At 37.8% G+C, this 23,298-nt stretch overlaps 5 protein-coding genes across 5 annotated transcripts; 1 reads left to right on the top strand and 4 right to left on the bottom strand.

Annotated features, from left to right (window-relative positions):
- Positions 1 to 2,234: 2,234 nt before the first annotated feature.
- On the bottom strand, positions 2,235 to 4,613 carry BATDEDRAFT_87953 (uncharacterized protein; the record flags this gene model as incomplete). Its single annotated transcript, XM_006678566.1, has 1 exon — positions 2,235 to 4,613. One exon carries the CDS (start codon positions 4,611 to 4,613, stop codon positions 2,406 to 2,408), a length of 2,208 nt encoding a protein of 735 aa, XP_006678629.1. The 3' UTR covers positions 2,235 to 2,405.
- A 5,734-nt stretch (positions 4,614 to 10,347) lies between these two features.
- On the bottom strand, positions 10,348 to 12,715 carry BATDEDRAFT_36889 (uncharacterized protein). Its single transcript, XM_006678539.1, has one exon. It carries the CDS (start codon positions 12,700 to 12,702, stop codon positions 10,402 to 10,404), a length of 2,301 nt encoding a protein of 766 aa, XP_006678602.1. The 5' UTR covers positions 12,703 to 12,715; the 3' UTR covers positions 10,348 to 10,401.
- A 1,292-nt stretch (positions 12,716 to 14,007) lies between these two features.
- Positions 14,008 to 14,680, bottom strand: BATDEDRAFT_24345 (uncharacterized protein; the record flags this gene model as incomplete). The annotated part of the gene is made up of 2 exons (XM_006678356.1): positions 14,008 to 14,099; positions 14,440 to 14,680. 2 exons carry the CDS (start codon positions 14,678 to 14,680, stop codon positions 14,008 to 14,010), a joined length of 333 nt encoding a protein of 110 aa, XP_006678419.1.
- Positions 14,681 to 15,148: 468 nt separating this feature from the next.
- Positions 15,149 to 15,370, top strand: BATDEDRAFT_88269 (uncharacterized protein; the record flags this gene model as incomplete). Its single annotated transcript, XM_006678666.1, has 1 exon — positions 15,149 to 15,370. The coding sequence occupies one exon, from the start codon at positions 15,149 to 15,151 to the stop codon at positions 15,368 to 15,370; it is 222 nt and encodes a 73-aa protein (XP_006678729.1).
- Positions 15,371 to 16,359: 989 nt separating this feature from the next.
- Positions 16,360 to 17,286, bottom strand: BATDEDRAFT_24344 (uncharacterized protein; the record flags this gene model as incomplete). The annotated part of the gene is made up of 1 exon (XM_006678355.1): positions 16,360 to 17,286. One exon carries the CDS (start codon positions 17,284 to 17,286, stop codon positions 16,360 to 16,362), a length of 927 nt encoding a protein of 308 aa, XP_006678418.1.
- Between the last annotated feature and the right edge of the window lie 6,012 nt (positions 17,287 to 23,298).

Below are 23,298 nucleotides of genomic sequence, written 5' to 3'. Positions count from 1 at the left end.
CTCTCATACTTTTTTGTTTAGAATGGGATATTTTAAAGTCGATTTCAGACAATGGCGACTCCAGTTGTGAGATATTTGATCCGACGTTGATTACAAGTTGCTGTAATTGTAATGAATAAATGATGATTTCCAGTATTTTGAACAAGAAATGGGCAGTATGGTTGTAAAGGAGGTCCTCGATCAGTCAGTCAAAGTGAGAGTTGGTCAGCACTGTAATAGCCAAGTCTTGATGATAACTCATTGTTTAATTTAAAGTCATCACATCTGTGCAGTCTTGTAGAAACTCTTGCGTTGTTTGACCCGAGTTTGATTCAGAGTTGTCATTTTTGTGGAATCGGTGTCGCAAAACGTAGCAAATCTATAGCTGATAATTCCAACTGCCATTCAAATTGAAATTCAGTTTTATAGTTTATATGAACAAACAAATATCATTCGAATGAACTGGTGTTGTATGGTGCTATTGATATACTAGTAGCATGCTTTTGATCGTACTCGATAGCATAAATACAATACAAGACTCTACCTGTTGAATGACAACTTGCTTGGATCCAGTAAAACGACACTCTAGTTGTTTACTGTAATAGTCTGTCACTGTAGTTAGTGTTCAGTATATGCGACACTAACTCAGTGTGACTACAAATACTGGATCCAGTCTGTTGACAGATTTTAATCCAGATGATCTAGATGATGTATATGTAGTTGATTCTAGTCCAATTCTAGTTCAATTCTAGTTCAATTTCAGTGAATGGAATGTTTTAATCACAAGTTACGCAGCAAATGGTCATGATGCCAACATAACAAGTTTAGTGTTCAACTTGACAATGACTGAACCTATTGTTCATTATGAATTGGCAACTCGGCGAGTGAGAACCTTGCCGATTTAGAGCATGAATGCCGGAAACCAACAACAATCCAGTCCGATTCACAAGACTCGACTTGAGATTGAACATCAAAAACACTTGGGTTGCGACAAATATGGTTTGGAAATATCAGTTTTACAAAACTGGATTCAAGCAACACTACTTGGATGTTGTTCAGTCTGGTAAAACTTGACCATATGATGCATATCGGATCAACTGGTAATGCAGTGGTTTGATTCGGTTCGTTCTACAATGTTGTATTTCAATGATTGTCACAATCTGAGCATGGTGCAGTTGCTCAAGATTCTGGTGCTGAACAACAAACTCTTGAACCAGACCCGACACATTGCTACAGCTCAAAGTGGACCATCAACAGTCTCGAGTAGGATATGCTACAATCCAGCGTGTATTGCATGATGGTTTACTTATTTATCTTGCATTCAATCTCATCCATTCAATAACATCATTCATTACCAATACAATGACACGACACGACATGGCATGCTTGAATTGATCATATTGCACTAATCACTACTATACACTGAATTGATCTACCGGACCCATCAAAACCCATATATTTGTGATTGATCAACATTACGATATTCAAAATGTACTGTTAAAAACAGCTGTTTTTGTGCAACAGCAACCAATACAACTAGGTTTACTCATCATGTTCAACATCACTGTTTGTGTTTTTGTCGTCCGATTTACAGCTACCAGCAGTGTGTGATACAATGATGATCCCAATATACTTGTAGCAACGTGAACAATAGTGCTGTTTTTGTTCCATAGCAAGCGTGTTGTGCATTTTTGAATATAGCGGTATTCATGTTGGAAATCAAAGACTATTGTGAAACTAGGGACTCGGCAGGTGTAGTAATAAAGCTGGTTGTTTATTACAAAGGTATGCATTGATCCATTTATAGCTGATATGATGTACGTCATTGCGCACATCATCCAACTTTGTGTCGTACATTGCAATGGTTCCATAATGCAATGTTCTCAATATACACTACTTGAAACACCAAAACTGTCAATTATAACAGTGTAGACAAGGCACCAAATGATACCAGTTTTGTTGGCCAATAATTACTATTAGATTTGTCCAAGCTTGTCAAAAACAACAATCTACCAAAAATGGGTCATTATGAACAAAAGTCTCGAGGTGCAACAGTGGATAGTCTGTAGTTTGAATGATGGATAGTTTTGTGCAGTATTCATACTCGATAGCACAATGGACATAATGAACACGATTGGATTGTTGTATATCTTGCCCATAATTGTAACAATATCCTTGAAACTGGATAGATTGTTAAATGATTGTGTAATCATTACTGATATTTATCCAAAAACAACTTGCTCAATTCGATCGAGTTATTATAGATTTGTACAAATTAATAAATATATTTATTGGGAGGAAATATCAATGCCCATTAAATAATAACCCTGTCATTGATCTCAAAGAAAATAACAACTCCATCCATATCAGGCTGGTCGCACGGAAGACCCTTGATTGGTTCAAGCAAAGTGTTGGGCTTTGAAGCGTCAATCTTGTAGTAAGCCCTTTTTCAGAACATGGCCTTTTCTTTGGAATTGAATTTCAAACGATGGAGCTGGAGGATTAAAGTACGAATCTTGAAGTTTTCGTGTAAAAACTAGTTCCACCTTTGCTGCTTCAGGAATCCTATCAATAATATTCACCATTGTTTCAAGGCTGATTACACCTTTGTGATCTTTGGATTCTCCAAAAAGTCCACAGGAAGTCTTCAAATCAATACCTTCCGAGTTTCGAGCTCTTGATAACCAACTAAAGTTCAAACCAGGTATTTGAACAAAATCGGGCCACTTTTGGTTTGGCGGTGAAAGAAAAGGTACAGTAAATGTTATACCATCGAGCCTGTTCAGATCGAGTATAGAGACGTCTTCGGAATCAGGTTTATCAATCTGAAGCTGGTATACCAAATTCAACAGAAACGGTTTTAGACCAATTCCCTTGACGCCATTAGAATGTGAGGCCAAACAGACTGTCGAACATAACAAAGACTCGAGAAACATTCCATCATTGCTATCCTGTGCAGCATTCGAAAAGTATAGAATATGGCTGCGATAATCCGGATTACTCTTGGCTTTCATCAAAAAATGTGCATATGGCACCTGCTTGCCATCCCCTGCATAACAGGCGGAAAATCCCTTTCCACCCATCAACAGCAGGTAAAGCAAAATGTCGTTCTTTAGCTCTGGAAACACCGAAGACGGTTCCCAAGAAGCAGAATGGTCTTGAATACATCCATCATTCATCAATATAAAGGTTTTTTTTCCATCTAGCTGGGCAAAGTGTGAGTGAATCAATGGAGTCGATTGGTTTTTCAGATTGGTCGATTGGCTTTCCAAATCGGTCAGTTGACAGTGAGCGTTATGAAACAGCCGAACCTGTCCAAGTTGTCCGTAAAGATTTCCAAATATCTTTTTGACTGATTTCAGTTTAATAAACGCTGCTTTCATCAATTCGTCAAAATCTGAAGCATTGTTTGCGATTTCTTCTGCGACAAGCTGCGCAAAAAGTGGCCTTGAGTTGAGTATGATAGATTTGAGATATCTTGGTAGTGTTTGTGGCAATCCTGTTAGTTCTAGTTTTACTGCTGGAAATTCCCCAAACACATGACACCACGGCATTGGAACATCACTTCGACTGCTTCCTCCAATGCTGAGTTGCAGTTTGGCTGCTCTGGAATCTGTTCCCATCATAACGAGTCCCAGACCCAATGAGCGGAAGCAATTTCGCACAAATCGCACTTTTTTTAAGGACTGGTCTGAAATAGCAATACACTCGTCCAGAATAAACACTGGTCTGTGTTGATGGATTCCTTTGGAAGTCATCAGCTCTTGGACATCTTTGCCAGTCTTTGGGCCAATACTGACTGTGGGTGACTGAATTCTGTTGGATAGCAGTTCAAAAATAAATCCATACATATATAGACTTTCTTTGAACAGCGAACCACAGCTTGGAGATGAAGTTTCAGAAGTGTACATGTGCTCATCTTCTACATAACATTTGCTGAACAACTTTGAAATGTTTTCAAAGTTGCGGTAGATTCTTTGTGATGTCGAACCGGGAGGATCGAACAGGAGATAATGCACTCTCCTCCGATCACCAATATTGGCTTTGATATTAAAGCCCATCTGACTCTTTCCTGAGCCAGATGAGCCCTCGAGAAATGCAAAAGGTAAATTTTTGAAGCTTGACCCCGAAAATTCTCCAGCTGTGACTGCAAGGATAATTTTTACAATTTGCACGACACAGTTGTCATCTTTTAAAGAATCGGCAATGTGATGATACTTTAAAAGTGACACAGTGGTTTCGGTATCTGCAGTTTCTTCGAATGTTCCTGAAACCATTCCGGTATTCGAACCTACTGGAGCTCCTGACATTGAATTAGAGATGCCTTGTCCAGTACCATTGTTGGCCTTGATGACAAGCGGTTGGTTGTAGGAACCAACCGGCTCCTGAATTGAGGTCAGGAGCACATCCCCAGCAATGGCTGGACCATCCACCACATAATGGAGAGTGAGGGGACCATAGTCTTCTGGGATACCAGAAAGCCTTCTAGTTGGTTCAACAACGATGGCTACAACCAAGTCAGCAACAGTAAACAGGGTTTGAAGCCAGACAAAAGTATTGGTGTTGAGAATATGAGTTCTCAAACCAACTGGCTGGTTGTGGAGGTATTGAATGTAGAATTGTCTGTTTTCCATTGAAATTATGAAATAAAAGAGATATGGTAAAAAGGAATGGAATAAAGTGGAGTAGAATGAAGTGAGTAGAGTAAATAAGAATGTAATGGAATGAAGAAAGGAAAAAATCCGACTTTAAATCCAAAATTTAATTGTTTGAAACAATGTGAAACAAATTCACATGCTTTGAATATTAAACATTTTTGTGTGAAATTAAAACTGTCAAATTGTATTAATTTGTCATGTATTCAAATTCACACACTTTGAATAGTGTTTAAACATTTGTCATGTGTTTATTTGTATTGTTCAATCAAGTGTCAATTCAACTCAATTGATTACGTCATTCATATAATGACTCGAGTCTCTTATTCAACATTTTAATATTCAATGTTTAAATCAGTCAATTGTTGGATTAGTAAATACGCTACAAAACATTCATTTACATGCTGAATCTGACAAGTGGATAATGATTGTTCCAATCAACAATTGGATTGAATTGATTGCAATATTGTCATTGATCTCAGTCACTGTTGACCAATACATTGTAATATATTGACAGTCTCGGTATCAACATTGTAATTCATGTCAAGTTGTGCGTAGTTGCTAATATTACACCACAACAATAATGTGTCAACTTTCAATTCCTGTGATACACCGTTTCAACTATGACCGGATCGAGGTTGATCACTTGTCAATACACGGGTCAGTTGTATAATCGTACAACTGTTGGTTAACCAATGTTTGACTGTCAATATTTGAATCATGAATATTGTCCAATATAATCGTCACTAACACTGTCGTTTGATTGCCTTGTTCTATGAATAATCATTGCAATGTCATTTGTTCAGTTGTTGTTGGTTTATTGAAACCATGTCACAATTCTTGCTATCTTGCACATGATCTTGTAATTGTTGGTGTTGTCTGTAGTGATTCTGTCAATGTATACAAATGTCACTTGTTGCTAATTGGTAGTTGTTTATGACTGATACACAACCGATCAGGTTTGGTGACCATTTTATGCACATATATTTGACATTATATTGGACTGTTATGTTGTTTGATCCAATAGTAGTATATGTCAGTCATACTATAATACCACATGTTTGTTGCAATATCCATACAACCTATATCCAAAACTGCACAAACACTGTCATTCAAGATTGATGAGTATGCAATCACAAATGAATCCAACGCATTTTTGCTGTATATAGTTGTATTGAGTGTCGTGTCTGTTGACTTGACTGTTGACTTGACTAGATCTGATATTACACGGGCTATTCAACAATTGTATTGAATTCCGGTTAGTATCGAATTGTTTGAGTCGTTCGAGTAGTCAAGTTGCTTGGTTTGCAATGTGTTGTGTCCAGGAATCACTTGCAATCAAACCATCACCAAACCACAAGTTAACAACACCAAATGATATATGACTGGTTATAACAACACATTGCAAACACTCGACGAATTAGCCATGAATCAGGTTCAATCATCAATCGCCAATATTGTCAAGCGTGTATTCCTGGTTTAGTTGATGATGATCCGAGTATGCGGTATTCGTCACAGTTTGATTTGGTCCAAACAGGTTTTGTAATGGTTTCAACAATGTCTGATGAATGACATGCTACAATCGCAGTATATTGATATTACCGCATGATACAACTGTTTGGTTGACCAACCGACTCGAATGTTGATGGATTATTATGCCAATCGACTGTTTTGACCTGATATCACCACACTTGACATGCCAACACATGCGACATATGATGGAGTGATGGAAATACTCGAAATACACACAATACAACTCTTGCAGCAGTGTATGAAACTATCAAGCATGACATGCCATGACATGAAGGGTGTAGATTAGACTTGATAACAATGTGTACAATTTGGACTTTTAAATTCGGAAATAGCAGCTCTGTTCCAACATCCCATTGATTGTAAATGTCGAGGTTGTTTAACCTTGTACAAATGACCATTTCACATGCAACTTTAGCCTGATATCGAGTATTTTCAAATGAATGCAAGCTTGCGACACTCGCTTGACTCGTTTGGTTCGGGTTATGGTTGATATTTACGATATCGATGCAAAGTTGCATTCCAGAATGAACCTGTATAATCTGATGTGGTCAATCGTTTGGTTTTATTGTTATCGGTCATTGACACCAGTTATTGTGTTGATTGCAAATAGTAGTCCAACTAATCATGCATAAACAAATACCAGATAGTCACTGATAAACTGATGATATCCAATGTATACATGACACATTGTATAGTTCCATTTAATTGCCAGCAATGTGTGATTGGATTACTCGAGTCATCAAGCAATTATCAAACAGTTGTCAAAAACAATCAAGTCATGTCCAATAAACTGTCTGATGTGCAGGTGATTTGGCATTGGTCCGTTGGTCCATTAGTACGATTGTTGGTTGGCAATTCAGACTTGTAAATGACAATTGATTGTTGCATTGGTGTCCATATGTGTCCATATGTGACTCATTGTATACGGAACAGGACTGACAAGTGTGTCTGAATCGATTACAGATGATACAGCCTATCCAATAAAAAGTAATACATTGATCGTGTCTGCGTGGAAATAAGCTTCATAACTTCCACTTCTGAATGTATGCGAATCAACTTTCAAACAACGGATACGTCCAATGACTCTTGCAAATGCATTGATAGAGTGTTGTTGAATAATTCGAGTGTTTACAAATCAGCATCACTGGAAATAGTTACTGTTGTCCAGACAGTCAGTTGTCCAGACATTACAGTTGTAATACTATCCATGCCTCACCACAGTTGCAACGTTCAGATAGAAATGGCAGAATTAAAACAAGAGCATCCTTCAATATCAGTTTAGTCAAAACATTGGTACTTGTTTGTCTGTAGTCCAATATATTTATCAACTCCATGTCATTCATCAGATAATATTGTATAGATTTTGGCAGTGATATCGACAAGATAATCTGTACTAGGTCCAGTCGTATCCATATCCACAACGCACTCGTCCAATCCAATCTTTTCATCAAGACTATGCAAGAAATTCAACTGCATATAGTTTGTAACAATTCCATGCACCGAGTTCAAATGACTAATCTCTGCTGCAGCTTTACATCCAATCAAATACTGTGACATTTCCAGTCTCATGTCATCCTTGCTTGCTTCAGTAATATAAACTCTTTCCGCGACGTAAAACATTCAAAGTGACCATGAACCTTTAAGAAATCACCATCCAATCTTTTTCCACTTGTATCTGAACGTTTCGGGTAAAAACAGACAAATGATGAGTGGAGCAATCGAATAAAGTCCGAGACACATTGCCTGATGTAACTGAACCAAAGCATGTTATAGCAAACGACAAATAGTGTGAAATATTGAATTTGTTTTCTGGGATTGTTTTTGACGATTGATGTAACAACTAATTTGCAGCACAGGCTTGACCTGATTCCAACAAACATACATACAAGTGTTGAATCAGTGGGGGTTGACTTTGTTCTTTTCAAGTATTTGATCGAGTTGCTCTCATACTTTTTTGTTTAGAATGGGATATTTTAAAGTTCGATTCAGACAATGGCGACTCCAGTTGTGAGATATTTGATCCGACGTTGATTACAAGTTGCTGTAATTGTAATGAATAAATGATGATTTCCAGTATTTTGAACAATAAATGGGCAGTATGGTTGTAAAGGAGGTCCTCGATCAGTCAGTCAAAGTGAGAGTTGGTCAGCACTGTAATAGCCAAGTCTTGATGATAACTCATTGTTTAATTTAAAGTCATCACATCTGTGCAGTCTTGTAGAAACTCTTGCGTTGTTTCACCCGAGTTTGATTCAGAGTTGTCATTTTTGTGGAATCGGTGTCGCAAAACGTAGCAAATCTATAGCTGATAATTCCAACTGCCATTCAAATTGAAATTCAGTTTTATAGTTTATATGAACAAACAAATATCATTCGAATGAACTGGTGTTGTATGGTGCTATTGATATACTAGTAGCATGCTTTTGATCGTACTCGATAACATAAATACAATACAAGACTGTACTTGTTGAATGACAACTTGCTTGGATCCAGTAAAACGACACTCTAGTTGTTTACTGTAATACTCTGTCACTGTAGTTAGTGTGTTCAGTATATGCGACACTAACTCAGTGTGACTACAAATACTGGATCCAGTCTGTTGACAGATTTTAATCCAGATGATCTAGATGATGTATATGTAGTTGATTCCAGTCCAACTCTAGTCCAATTCTAGTTCAATTCTAGTGAATGGAATGTTTTAATCACAAGTTACACAGCAAATGGTCATGATGCCAACTAGCAAGTTTAGTGTTCAACTTGACAATGACTGAACCTATTGTTCATTATGAATTGGCAACTCGGCGAGTGAAAACCTTGCCGATTTAGAGCATGAATACCGGAAACCAACAACAATCCAGTCCGATTCACAAGGCTCGACTTGAGATTGAACATCAAAAACACTTGGGTTGCGACAAATATGGTTTGGAAATATCAGTTTTACAAAACTGGATTCAAGCAACACTACTTGGATGTTGTTCAGTCTGGTATAACTTGACCATATGATGCATCTCGGATCAACTGGTAATGCAGTGGTTTGATTCGGTTCGTTCTACAATGTTGTATTTCAATGATTGTCACAATCTGAGCATGGTGCAGTTGCTCAAGATTCTGGTGCTGAACAACAAACTCTTGAACCAGACCCGACACGTTGTTGCAGCTCAAAGTGGACCATCAACAGTCTCGAGTAGGATATGCTACAATCCAGCGTGTATTGCATGATGGTTTACTTATTTATCTTGCATTCAATCTCATCCATTCAATAACATCATTCATTACCAATACAATGACACGACACGACATGGCATGCTTGAATTGATCATATTGCACTAATCACTACTATACACTGAATTGATCTACCGGACCCATCAAAACCCATATATTTGTGATTGATCAACATTACGATATTCAAAATGTACTGTTAAAAACAGCTGATTTTGTGCAACAGCAACCAATACAACTAGGTTTACTCATCATGTTCAACATCACTGTTTGTGTTTTTGTCGTCCGATTTACAGCTACCAGCAGTGTGTGATTCAATGATGATCCCAATATACTTGTAGCAACGTGAACAATAGTGCTGTTTTTGTTCCATAGCAAGCGTGTTGTGCATTTTGAATGTAGCGGTATTCATGTTGGAAATCAAAGACTATTGTGAAACTAGAGACTCGGCAGGTGTAGTAATAAAGCTGGTTGTTTATTACAAAGGTATGCATTGATCCATTTATAGCCGATATGATGTACGTCATTGCGCACATCATCCAACTTTGTGTCGTACATTGCAATGGTTCCATAATGCAATGTTCTCAATATACACTACTTGAAACACCAAAACTGTCAATTATAACAGTGTAGACAAGGCACCAAATGATACCAGTTTTGTTGGCCAATAATTACTATTAGATTTGTCCAAGCTTGTCAAAAACAACAATCTACCAAAAATGGGTCATTATGAACAAAAGTCTCGAGGTGCAACAGTGGATAGTCTGTAGTTTGAATGATGGATAGCTCTGTGCAATATTCATACTCGATAGCACAATGGACATAATGAACACGATTGGATTGTTGTATATCTTGCCCATAATTGTAACAATATCCTTGAAACTGGATAGATTGTTAAATGATTGTGTAATCATTACTGATATTTATCCAAAAACAACTTGCTCAATTCGATCGAGTTATTATAGATTTGTACAAATTAATAAATATATTTATTGGGAGGAAATATCAATGCTCATTAAATAATAAGCTTGTCATTGATCTCAAAGAAAATAACAACTCCATCCATATCAGGCTGGTCGCACGGAAGACCCTTGATTGGTTCAAGCAAAGTGTTGGGCTTTGAAGCGTCAATCTTGTAGTAAGCCTTTTTTAGAACATGGCCTTTTCTTTGGAATTGAATTTCAAACGATGGAGCTGGAGGATTAAAGTACGAATCTTGAAGTTTTCGTGTAAAAACTAGTTCCACCTTTGCTGCTTCAGGAATCCTACCAATGATATTCACCATTGTTTCAAGGCTGATTACACCTTTGTGATCTTTGGATTCTCCAAAAAGTCTACATGAAGTCTTCAAATCAATACCTTCCGAGTTTCGAGCTCTTGATAACCAATTAAAGTTCAAACCAGGTATTTGAACAAAATCGGGCCACTTTTGGTTTGGCGGTGAAAGAAAAGGTACAGTAAATGTTATACCATCGAGCCTGTTCAGATCGAGTATAGAGACGTCTTCGGAATCAGGTTTATCAATCTGAAGCTGGTATACCAAATTCAACAGAAACGGTTTTAGACCAATTCCCTTGACGCCATTAGAATGTGAGGCCAAACAGACTGTCGAACATAGCAAAGACTCGAGAAACATTCCATCATTGCTATCCTGTGCAGCATTCGAAAAGTATAGAATATGGCTGCGATAATCCGGATTACTCTTGGCTTTCATCAAAAAATGTGCATATGGCACCTGCTTGCCATCCCCTGCATAACAGGCGGAAAATCCCTTTCCACCCATCAACAGCAGGTAAAGCAAAATGTCGTTCTTTAGCTCTGGAAACACCGAAGACGGTTCCCAAGAAGCAGAATGGTCTTGAATACATCCATCATTCATCAATATAAAGGTTTTTTTTCCATCTAGCTGGGCAAAGTGTGAGTGAATCAATGGAGTCGATTGGTTTTTCAGATTGGTCGATTGGCTTTCCAAATCGGTCAGTTGACAGTGAGCGTTATGAAACAGCCGAACCTGTCCAAGTTGTCCGTAAAGATTTCCAAATATCTTTTTGACTGATTTCAGTTTAATAAACGCTGCTTTCATCAATTCGTCAAAATCTGAAGCATTGTTTGCGATTTCTTCTGCGACAAGCTGCGCAAAAAGTGGCCTTGAGTTGAGTATGATAGATTTGAGATATCTTGGTAGTGTTTGTGGCAATCCTGTTAGTTCTAGTTTTACTGCTGGAAATTCCCCAAACACATGACACCACGGCATTGGAACATCACTTCGACTGCTTCCTCCAATGCTGAGTTGCAGTTTGGCTGCTCTGGAATCTGTTCCCATCATAACGAGTCCCAGACCCAATGAGCGGAAGCAATTTCGCACAAATCGCACTTTTTTTAAGGACTGGTCTGAAATAGCAATACACTCGTCCAGAATAAACACTGGTCTGTGTTGATGGATTCCTTTGGAAGTCATCAGCTCTTGGACATCTTTGCCAGTCTTTGGGCCAATACTGACTGTGGGTGACTGAATTCTGTTGGATAGCAGTTCAAAAATAAATCCATACATATATAGACTTTCTTTGAACAGCGAACCACAGCTTGGAGATGAAGTTTCAGAAGTGTACATGTGCTCATCTTCTACATAACATTTGCTGAACAACTTTGAAATGTTTTCAAAGTTGCGGTAGATTCTTTGTGATGTCGAACCGGGAGGATCGAACAGGAGATAATGCACTCTCCTCCGATCACCAATATTGGCTTTGATATTAAAGCCCATCTGACTCTTTCCTGAGCCAGATGAGCCCTCGAGAAATGCAAACGGTAAATTTTTGAAGCTTGACCCCGAAAATTCTCCAGCTGTGACTGCAAGGATAATTTTTACAATTTTCACGACACAGTCGTCATCTTTTAAAGAATCGGCAATGTGATGATACTTTAAAAGTGACACAGTGGTTTCGGTATCTGCAGTTTCTTCGAATGTTCCTGAAACCATTCCGGTATTCGAACCTACTGGAGCTCCTGACATTGAATTAGAGATGCCTTGTCCAGTACCATTGTTGGCCTTGATGACAAGCGGTTGGTTGTAGGAACCAACCGGCTCCTGAATTGAGGCCAGGAGCACATCCCCAGCAATGGCTGGACCATCCACCACATAATGGATGGTGAGTGGCCCATAGTCTTCTGGGATACCAGCAAGCCTTCTAGTTGGTTCAACAACGATGGCTGCAACCAAGTCGGAAATATTAGGCTCTTCTCCTTCAGGGACAGGCAACTTTTGAGTAAATAATGATACCGGAGTGTTTTCAAGGTATTTCACATAAATCCTGGTCATTTTGGAGTTTATGAAGGAAAGGAATAGAATAGAATATAGAATAAAGTGAAACAATGAAATGACAAAAAAAGATCAAAACGTGAATTTGTCTCACATTCAAAACTCAATATCACGTGAACAATGTGAGACAAATTCACATTTTGAATAGTGTTTAAACATTTGTCATGTGTTTATTTGTATTGTTCAATCAAGTGTCAATTCAACTCAATTGATTACGTCATTCATATAATGACTCGAGTCTTTTATTCAACATTTTAATATTCAATTATTGTTAATCAGTCAATTGTTGGATTGGTAAATACGCTACAAAACATTCATTTACATGCTGAATCTGACAAGTGGATAATGATTGTTCCAATCAACACATGGATTGAATTGACTGCAATATTGTCATTGATTGCAGTCACTGTTGACCAATACACTGTAATACATTGACAGTCTTGACATCAACATTGTCATTCATGTCAAGTTGTGTGTAGTTGCCAACATCACACCACAGCAATACTGTTGCTCTTGGACGTATGACAACATATTAATGTAGTATAGTTTTGGAGGAATATCAAAAGTAAAAGATGAGAATGAAGGAATGAACCAATGAGTTAATTGTGTTTATTGATAAAAGAAAACATTGATCATTTTATAAAGATGTAAATAACGGTTATGCGTATCCGTGAATTAGACGTCATAGCTGAGAAAGTCTCTTGTTATTGCACAAGTGATGGCTGCGATAGACATCGCCTCAAACATATATGCGTCGCGTATGAGTCTCTGAAATATCTCGTTATTTATGATATTTCACATTACCAATGTTTAACAACTCTGACACAGTAATACGGACTCGTGCACCGAGTTGAGTTGTCCAGCAATCGATTTTGGAAATTTGTTTGATGTGATGGTTTGAGATGGATACCAAATGACCACGAATGTTACCAATTGTCATGACAGTTGATTGTTGATTCAAAACGTTGTTTATTTGGTATTAATGGTTAGAGTGTCACTCATTGACCTGTCAGATCAGCAAGTGTTATTTCGGTGAGTTTCGTGTTTATTGTAGTCACATCAACATCAGCAGATTGAACTACGGATTTGCTTGACAGAGTTGCAGATCCAGTTGGATTGATAGACGAGCAACTGTGCAAACAACTGTGCGAGTTGCAGGATGTTTGAGATCCAACAAAACACTGTTTGCACACAAGTTTGCGAATACAGATTGTCAGACTTGACCATCAACTCACAGTATAAATTGCATGTACGACAGTTTACACGCTTACCCATCAACAATAAACCCACATAATCAGCAAATCATCAACGAGCAGCCAGTTCAGTGGTCGGATTGATGATTTTTGTTGGAGTTTCTGGATCAAACTTGACCTGATTTGTACCGAGTTGGGTCATGACTACAAGTTTGACAGCAATAGATTGATGTACTAATAATCTGATCGTGTTGTTGATTGTATGCATGTTGGTAATCCGTTGCAGATTGATACGGAATGTGACCAGAATACCACAAAGTTTATTGAGTGTGCACATTGCATTCGATGCAAAACGCAATAAACAAATGCGAGTTGCAGCATTCATTCAAGGTTTGACACCAGTCGATACAGCATTGACCACAATGGTATTTATGTCAACAATTGCACGACTACGGAATAAGTTGATTGTTGCTTGGCATTCCGTATCGACAGTCTGCATGTGTGTGCAACGTGCTGTTGTCACATATGAACAACTTGGATTGACTTTGTGGACAAAACACAGTCACTGTTGCGGTGATGTCCACAGTCGTGGAAATGGTTTCGAATACCACAACTGGTATAACAACTGCATGTGTTGGTGAGCAACCAGAGTCCAGTTTGACCAAGATCTGTTCCAGTAATGATCGAATGACACTGTCGTGTTTGGTCATCATGACAACAATGTCATTGGTTTGGCTCTGCAACTGACCAAATGTGCTAGTCACAGCGTTTCCAATTGAGTTCATATTACTTGTGAGGATCGTGAACATATGATGGCATATTGATGGTTGTCATTATTGTCAAGTGTGTTGCAGTTGATTGAAGATGTAAAGGAATGAATCGATATTCGATTGTGTTGTTTATTAACAAGGAAGTGAGTGTGTTTATAAAATGGAAGAAACCAAGAAAGTCATGTGAATCCCAGTTCAAACGTCATTGTTGATGGTTTTTGATTGTTAAACTATTCAGAAATGTCTCACATTCACACACTACTAATGTCTCACACAATGCAAGTCAACACTCTCACACTAGTAATGTCTCACATTAATGAGACATTAATTCTGGTGTAAATTTAACTAATTTCCAAATATTTAAATCGTGTGAATTGTCTTGAAATATCCCAAAATTTTGTTATTTTGACTCGATTAAAAAGTCGATTTTTGTTTTACAATTTGACAAATAAATTGCTTTTTTACTCTTTTTCTTTTCATAAAATGAACACAAACGACCTATTCCTCAATGTCCAATATGGCACACTTACTGCTGAAATCAATGTGACTGACTTTGAAGACTTGAGTGACGTTCATGATGCTATCAAGTCTGAGTATGATCCTGCTATGGCTGACATCGATGCTCATCAACTCCAACTCTACACCAACACCAACAAGGACCAACTAATCAACACCTGGGCTTTACTCGACTCCCTTCCTCAATAATACTTTACTCAAGATGGTTCATGTGTTGTTATTGGTTGTTTACCACCACCTATCAGGGAACCAAGCAAAAGTGCCATTTTTGATGCAGGTTCTACTTCTTTATCAACAGCAAACCATCAAGACTTTTCTCCTAAACGACAACGTACCAAACCCAATGTTTTGACAACCCAGTTCAAGTCGTTTGCAAACGCCCAGCTGGTCAATGAATGCATACAGTCGACAGATCATGTCCTTTTCCCATACACCCAAGACAAAATACAAAAACTATATGTTAGAGAGTGCTATCATGATGTGTTTGGCTTGCTTTTGGATCAAATTGATTGTGGCATGGAATAATTTGCAATATCTGGAACATCAGGCATCGGAAAGTTACTGTTTTTTGTCTACATATTGCATCGCTTGATGGATGACTTTACCACGAAAAGTCTGTCCTTGAAGCCAAACCGGATTGTTTATCAAGTGGGATCCTCGTACGAATGCTTTGACTTGCAGCAACAACTCGTCACAGAGCTTGGACTTGAAGTGGCCAATATTGTTTGGAAACAAGGCACATTCTATATTGTTGATGGACACACGACTCCAATGCCATCATGTTGTATTGTCTTGTTCATGTCATCTCCTCAGTCTGAATGGTACAAGGAGTTTGTTAGACATTGGTAATGTATGACATTTGTAATAGGACCCAGACAGTCAGGATGGGGTCTAGTAACAAGCATTGTATAAACAAGTAAGCTATACAATGCTTAGATATGGTGATGACCGTTGCCTCACTCTATGCAAAGACTGTAACGCTTGGGAACCCTTAACGGTGAAGCTTAGGAGTGACGCTTATACCGCCACTAATTCACCACTACTACTTACTATATATAAGAGACAAAGTTCTCTTATCAATAAATAATCACGACTATTCTGATTCATTCCTTCTTCTTGTCTTACATCTCTGTGATCTTCCTCTAAAAACTTATACTACATTAATATGTCACTATACGTTAATGAACAAGAAAGGAGATTCCCTCGGAAACATACAAAGTTTCATGAACTTGAGGTTCTTCACAAACGGCACATCCTTGATTTCGATAAACAAACCAGGTGTTTTCGTATGACGACAGAATCCCATATTGTCTGTGGTTCAATCGCATATAGTGGTAGAGTTGGTCAAGAGCAGACGCACGTGTCCTTTCTGTGTCGTATGAGTTGACGATATCACTGATAGACAAAGCCCAATTGCCCTTTTCTTCAACAATAGCGACAATCTCTCCATTTCTAGTCATTAAATGATCTGGTTCCCCTACGCAGCTTGTGATTTGACGTCGTGCCTTGAATTCAGAAGGAGGAATGAAACACTTGGCAGAGATATTGAGCAAATTGAGCTTGATAAAGGGTTGAAGACTTTGAACTTCTTCGGTGATAACTCTGGGAACAAACACAGGTTTTTGTACTCTTTGAGAATGCTGATGATGATTAGCACCAATCCAATCAACAACGCTTTGCTTAAAATCAGACCACAGGAAAACATGTGTCGGCTTCTTCCAAATTCTGCCAGAGGTGTTGGGTCTTGATACAGGATTGTCATACACCGGTTCAGGAAGAGAACAAACCATATGCTCGTCCATAGTGATAGTATCGCTTAGAGAGCGAATAATCAGTGGATGGTCGTAGGAACCAGTAGGTTGCTGAATGGAGGTCAGGAGAGTATTCCCAGGAATAGCAGGTTCATCAACAGCAGAGTGGAGAGTGAGTGGCCCATAGTCCTCTGGGATACCAGCAAGTCTTCTAGTTGGTTCAACAACGATGGCTGCAACCAGGTCAGCAACGTCAGTCAGTGGCCTTCTTCTCTCTAGTTCTCCATTGAAGTGGGTTTCGATTTCCACTGGCTGGTAGTCCAGATATTTAATGTAAAACCTTTCATTTTCCATTGGAGTTTACTGGAGAGAAATGAAAGAAAAGATATGGAATAGAATAAGAATGAAATTGAATGTAATGAAAAAAAGAAAAGAAAAAATCTGACTTTAAATCCAAAACTCGATATCATGTGAATAATGTGAAACAAATTCACACTTTGAATAGTGTTTAGACATTTGTCATGTGTTCATTTGTATTGTTCAATCAAGTGTCAATTCAACTCAATTGATTACATTTTAATATTCAATTATTGTTAATCAGTCAATTGTTGGATTAGTAAATATGTTACAAAACATTCATTTACATGCTGAATCTGACAAGTGAATAATGATTGTTCCAATCAACAATTGGATTGAATTGACTGCAATATTTTCATTGATTACAGTCACTGTTGACCAATACATTGTAATACATTGACAGTCTCAATATCAACATTGTCATTCATGTCAAGTTGTGTGTAGTTGCCAACATCACACCACAACAATAATGTGTCAACTTTCGAGTCCTGTGATACACCGTTTCAACCATGACTGGATCGAGGTTGATCACTTGTCAATACACGCACCAGTTGTATAATCGTACAACTGTTGGTTAACCAATGTTTGACTGTCGATATTTGAATCATGAATATTGTCCAACATAATCGTCACTAACATTGTCGTTGTCGTTTGATTGCCTTGTTCTATAAATAATCATTGTAATGTCATTTGTTCAGTTGTTGTTGGTTTATTGAAACCATATCACAATTCTTGATATATTGCACATGATCTTGTAATTGTTGGTGTTGTCTGTAGTAATTCTGTCAATGTATACGAATGGCACTTGTTGCTAATTGGTAGTTGTTTATGATTGATACACAACCGATCAGGTTTGGTGACCATTTTATGCACATATATATTTGACATTATATTGGACTGTTATGTTGTTTGATCCAATAGTAGTATATGTCAGTCATACTATAATACTACAGGTTTGTTGCAATATCCATACAACCTATATCCAAAACTGCACAAACACTGTCATTCAAGATTGATGAGTATGCAATCACAAATGAATCCAACGCATTTTTGCTGTATATAGTTGTATCGGCTGTCGTGTCTGTTGACTTGTCTGTTGACTTGACTAGATCTGATATTACACGGGCTATTCAACAATTGTATTGAATTCCGGTTAGTATCGAGTCATTTGAGTCGTTCAAGTAGTCAAGTTGCTTGGTTTGCAATGTGTTGTGTCCAGGAATCACTTGCAATCAAACCATCACCAAACCACAGGTTAACAACACCAAATGATATATGACTGGTTATATTAACACATTGCAAACACTCGACGAATTAGCCATGAATCAGGTTCAATCATCAATCGCCAATATTGTCAAGCGTGTATTCCTGGTTTAGTTGATGATGATCCGAGTATGCGGTATTCGTCACAGTTTGATTTGGTCCAAACAGGTTTTGTAATGGTTTCAACAATGTCTGATGAATGACATGCTACAATCGCAGTATATTGATATTACCGCATGATACAACTGTTTGGTTGACCAACCGACTCGAATGTTGATGGATTATTATGCCAATCGACTGTTTTGACCCGATATCACCACACTTGACATGCCAACACATGCGACATATGATGGAGTGATGGAAATACTCGAAATACACACAATACAACTCTTGCAGCAGTGTATGAAACTATCAAGCATGACATGCCATGACATGAAGGGTGTAGATTAGACTTGATAACAATGTGTACAATTTGGACTTTTAAATTCGGAAATAGCAGCTCTGTTCCAACATCCCATTGATTGTAAATGTCGATGTTGTTTAACCTTGTACAAATGACCATTTCACATGCAACTTTAGCCTGATATCGAGTATTTTCAAATGAATGCAAGCTTGCGACACTCGCTTGACTCGTTTGGCTCGGGTTATGGCTGATATTTATGATATCGATGCAAAGTTGCATTCCAGAATGAACGTGTATAATCTGATGTGGCCAATCGTTTGGTTTCATTGTTATCAGTCATTGACACCAGTTATTGTGTTGATTGCAAATAGTAGTCCAAGTAATCATGCATAAACAAACACCAGATAGTCACTGATAAACTGATAGTATCCAATGTATACATGACACATTGTATAGTTCCATTTAATTGCCAGCAATGTGTGATTGGATTACTCGAGTCATCAAGCAGTCATCAAACAGTTTTCAAAAACAATCAAGTCATGTCCAATAAACTGTCTGATGTGCAGGTGATTTGGCATTGGTCCGTTGGTCCATTAGTACGATTGTTGGTTGGCAATTCGGACTTGTAAATGACAATTGATTGTTGATTGTTGCATTGGTGTCCATATGTGTCCATATGTGACTCATTGTATACGGAACAGGACTGACAAGTGTGTCTGAATTGATGCCAGATGATACAGCCTATCCAACAAAAAGTAATACATTGATCGTGTTTGCATGGAAATAAGCTTTATAACTTCCACTTCTGAATGTATGAGAATCAACATTCAAACAACGGATACGTCCAATGAGTCTTGCAAATGCATTGATAGAGTGTTGTTGAATAATTCGAGTGTTTACAAATCAGCATCACTGGAAATAGTTACTGTTATTCAGACAGTCACTTGTCCAGACATTACAGTTGTAATACTATCCATGCCTCACCACAGTTGCAACGTTCAGATAGAAATGGCAAAATTAAAACAAGAGCATCCTTCAATATCAGTTTAGTCAAAACATTGGTACTTGTTTGTCTGTAGCCCAATATATTTATCAACTCCATGTCATTCATCAGATAATATTGTATAGATTTTGGCAGTGATATCGACAAGATAATCTGTACTAGGTCCAGTCGTATCCATATCCACAACGCACTCGTCCAATCCAATCTTTTCATCAAGACTATGCAAGAAATTCAACTGCATATAGTTTGTAACAATTCCATACACCGAGTTCAAATGACTAATATCTGCTGCAGCTTTACATCCAATCAAATACTGTGACATTTCCAGTCTCATGTCATCCTTGCTTGCTTCAGTAATATAAACTCTTTCCGCGACGTAAAACATTCAAAGTGACCATGAACCTTTAAGAAATCACCATCCAATCTTTTTCCACTTGTATCTGAACGTTTCGGGTAAAAACAGACAAATGATGAGTGGAGCAATCAAATAAAGTCCGAGACACATTGCCTGATGTAACTGAACCAAAGCATGTTATAGCAAACGACAAATAGTGTGAAATATTGAATTTGTTTTCTGGGATTGTTTTTGACGATTGATGTAACAACTAGTTTGCAGCACAGGCTTGACCTGATTCCAACAAACATACATACAAGTGTTGAATCAGTGAGGGTTGACTTTGTTCTTTTCAAGTATTTGATCGAGTTGCTCTCATACTTTTTTGTTTAGAATGGGATATTTTAAAGCTCGATTCAGACAATGGCGACTCCAGTTGTGAGATATTTGATCCGACGTTGATTACAAGTTGCTGTAATTGTAATGAATAAATGATGATTTCCAGTATTTTGAACAATAAATGGGCAGTATGGTTGTAAAGGAGGTCCTCGATCAGTCAGTCAAAGTGAGAGTTGGTCAGCACTGTAATAGCCAAGTCTTGATGATAACTCATTGTTTAATTTAAAGTCATCACATCTGTGCAGTCTTGTAGAAACTCTTGCGTTGTTTCACCCGAGTTTGATTCAGAGTTGTCATTTTTGTGGAATCGGTGTCGCAAAACGTAGCAAATCTATAGCTGATAATTCCAACTGCCATTCAAATTGAAATTCAGTTTTATAGTTTATATGAACAAACAAATATCATTCGAATGAACTGGTGTTGTATGGTGCTATTGATATACTAGTAGCATGCTTTTGATCGTACTCGATAACATAAATACAATACAAGACTCTACCTGTTGAATGACAACTTGCTTGGATCCAGTAAAACGACACTCTAGTTGTTTACTGTAATAGTCTGTCACTGTAGTTAGTGTTCAGTATATGCGACACTAACTCAGTGTGACTACAAATACTGGATCCAGTCTGTTGACAGATTTTAATCCAGATGATCTAGATGATGTATATGTAGTTGACTCTAGTCCAATTCTAGTCCAATTCTAGTTCAATTCTAGTGAATGGAATGTTTTAATCACAAGTTACGCAGCAAATGGTCATGATGCCAACATAACAAGTTTAGTGTTCAACTTGACAGTGACTGAACCTATTGTTCATTATGAATTGGCAACTCGGCGAGTGAGAACCTTGCCGATTTAGAGCATGAATGCCGGAAACCAACAACAATCCAGTCCGATTCACAAGACTCGACTTGAGATTGAACATCAAAAACACTTGGGTTGCGACAAATATGGTTTGGAAATATCAGTTTTACAAAACTGGATTCAAGCAACACTACTTGGATGTTGTTCAGTCTGGTATAACTTGACCATATGATGCATCTCGGATCAACTGGTAATGCAGTGGTTTGATTCGGTTCGTTCTACAATGTTGTATTTCAATGATTGTCACAATCTGAGCATGGTGCAGTTGCTCAAGATTCTGGTGCTGAACAACAAACTCTTGAACCAGACCCGACACATTGCTACAGCTCAAAGTGGACCATCAACAGTCTCGAGTAGGATATGCTACAATCCAGCGTGTATTGCATGATGGTTTACTTATTTATCTTGCATTCAATCTCATCCATTCAATAACATCATTCATTACCAATACAATGACACGACACGACATGGCATGCTTGAATTGATCATATTGCACTAATCACTACTATACACTGAATTGATCTACCGGACCCATCAAAACCCATATATTTGTGATTGATCAACATTACGATATTCAAAATGTACTGTTAAAAACAGCTGTTTTTGTGCAACAGCAACCAATACAACTAGGTTTACTCATCATGTTCAACATCACTGTTTGTGTTTTTGTCGTCCGATTTACAGCTACCAGCAGTGTGTGATTCAATGATGATCCCAATATACTTGTAGCAACGTGAACAATAGTGCTGTTTTTGTTCCATAGCAAGCGTGTTGTGCATTTTGAATGTAGCGGTATTCATGTTGGAAATCAAAGACTATTATGAAACTAGAGACTCGGCAGGTGTAGTAATAAAGCTGGTTGTTTATTACAAAGGTATGCATTGATCCATTTATAGCTGATATGATGTACGTCATTGCGCACATCATCCAACTTTGTGTCGTACATTGCAATGGTTCCATAATGCAATGTTCTCAATATACACTACTTGAAACACCAAAACTGTCAATTATAACAGTGTAGACAAGGCACCAAATGATACCAGTTTTGTTGGCCAATAATTACTATTAGATTTGTCCAAGCTTGTCAAAAACAACAATCTACCAAAAATAGGTCATTATGAACAAAAGTCTCGAGGTGCAACAGTGGATAGTCTGTAGTTTGAATGATGGATAGTTTTGTGCAATATTCATACTCGATAGCACAATGGACATAATGAACACGATTGGATTGTTGTATATCTTGCCCATAATTGTAACAATATCCTTGAAACTGGATAGATTGTTAAATGATTGTGTAATCATTACTGATATTTATCCAAAAACAACTTGCTCAATTCGATCGAGTTATTATAGATTTGTACAAATTAATAAATATATTTATTGGGAGGAAATATCAATGCTCATTAAATAATAACCCTGTCATTGATCTCAAAGAAAATAACAACTCCATCCATATCAGGCTGGTCGCACGGAAGACCCTTGATTGGTTCAAGCAAAGTGTTGGGCTTTGAAGCGTCAATCTTGTAGTAAGCCTTTTTTAGAACATGGCCTTTTCTTTGGAATTGAATTTCAAACGATGGAGCTGGAGGATTAAAGTACGAATCTTGAAGTTTTCGTGTAAAAACTAGTTCCACCTCTGCTGCTTCAGGAATCCTATCAATGATATTCACCATTGTTTCAAGGCTGATTACACCTTTGTGATCTTTGGATTCTCCAAAAAGTCCACAGGAAGTCTTCAAATCAAT

This window comes from Batrachochytrium dendrobatidis, assembly GCF_000203795.2.
Source record: "Batrachochytrium dendrobatidis JAM81 unplaced genomic scaffold BATDEscaffold_5, whole genome shotgun sequence".
Lineage (NCBI taxonomy): Eukaryota > Fungi > Chytridiomycota > Chytridiomycetes > Rhizophydiales > Batrachochytrium > Batrachochytrium dendrobatidis.
Note: the sequence above shows the minus strand (reverse complement) of the source record. Positions and strands in the feature narration are given on the sequence as shown.

Coding starts and splice junctions, on each gene's coding strand:
- BATDEDRAFT_36889 (XM_006678539.1), bottom strand. CDS start 12,702: ATGACCAGGATTTATGTGAAATACCTTGAAAACACTCCGGTATCATTA.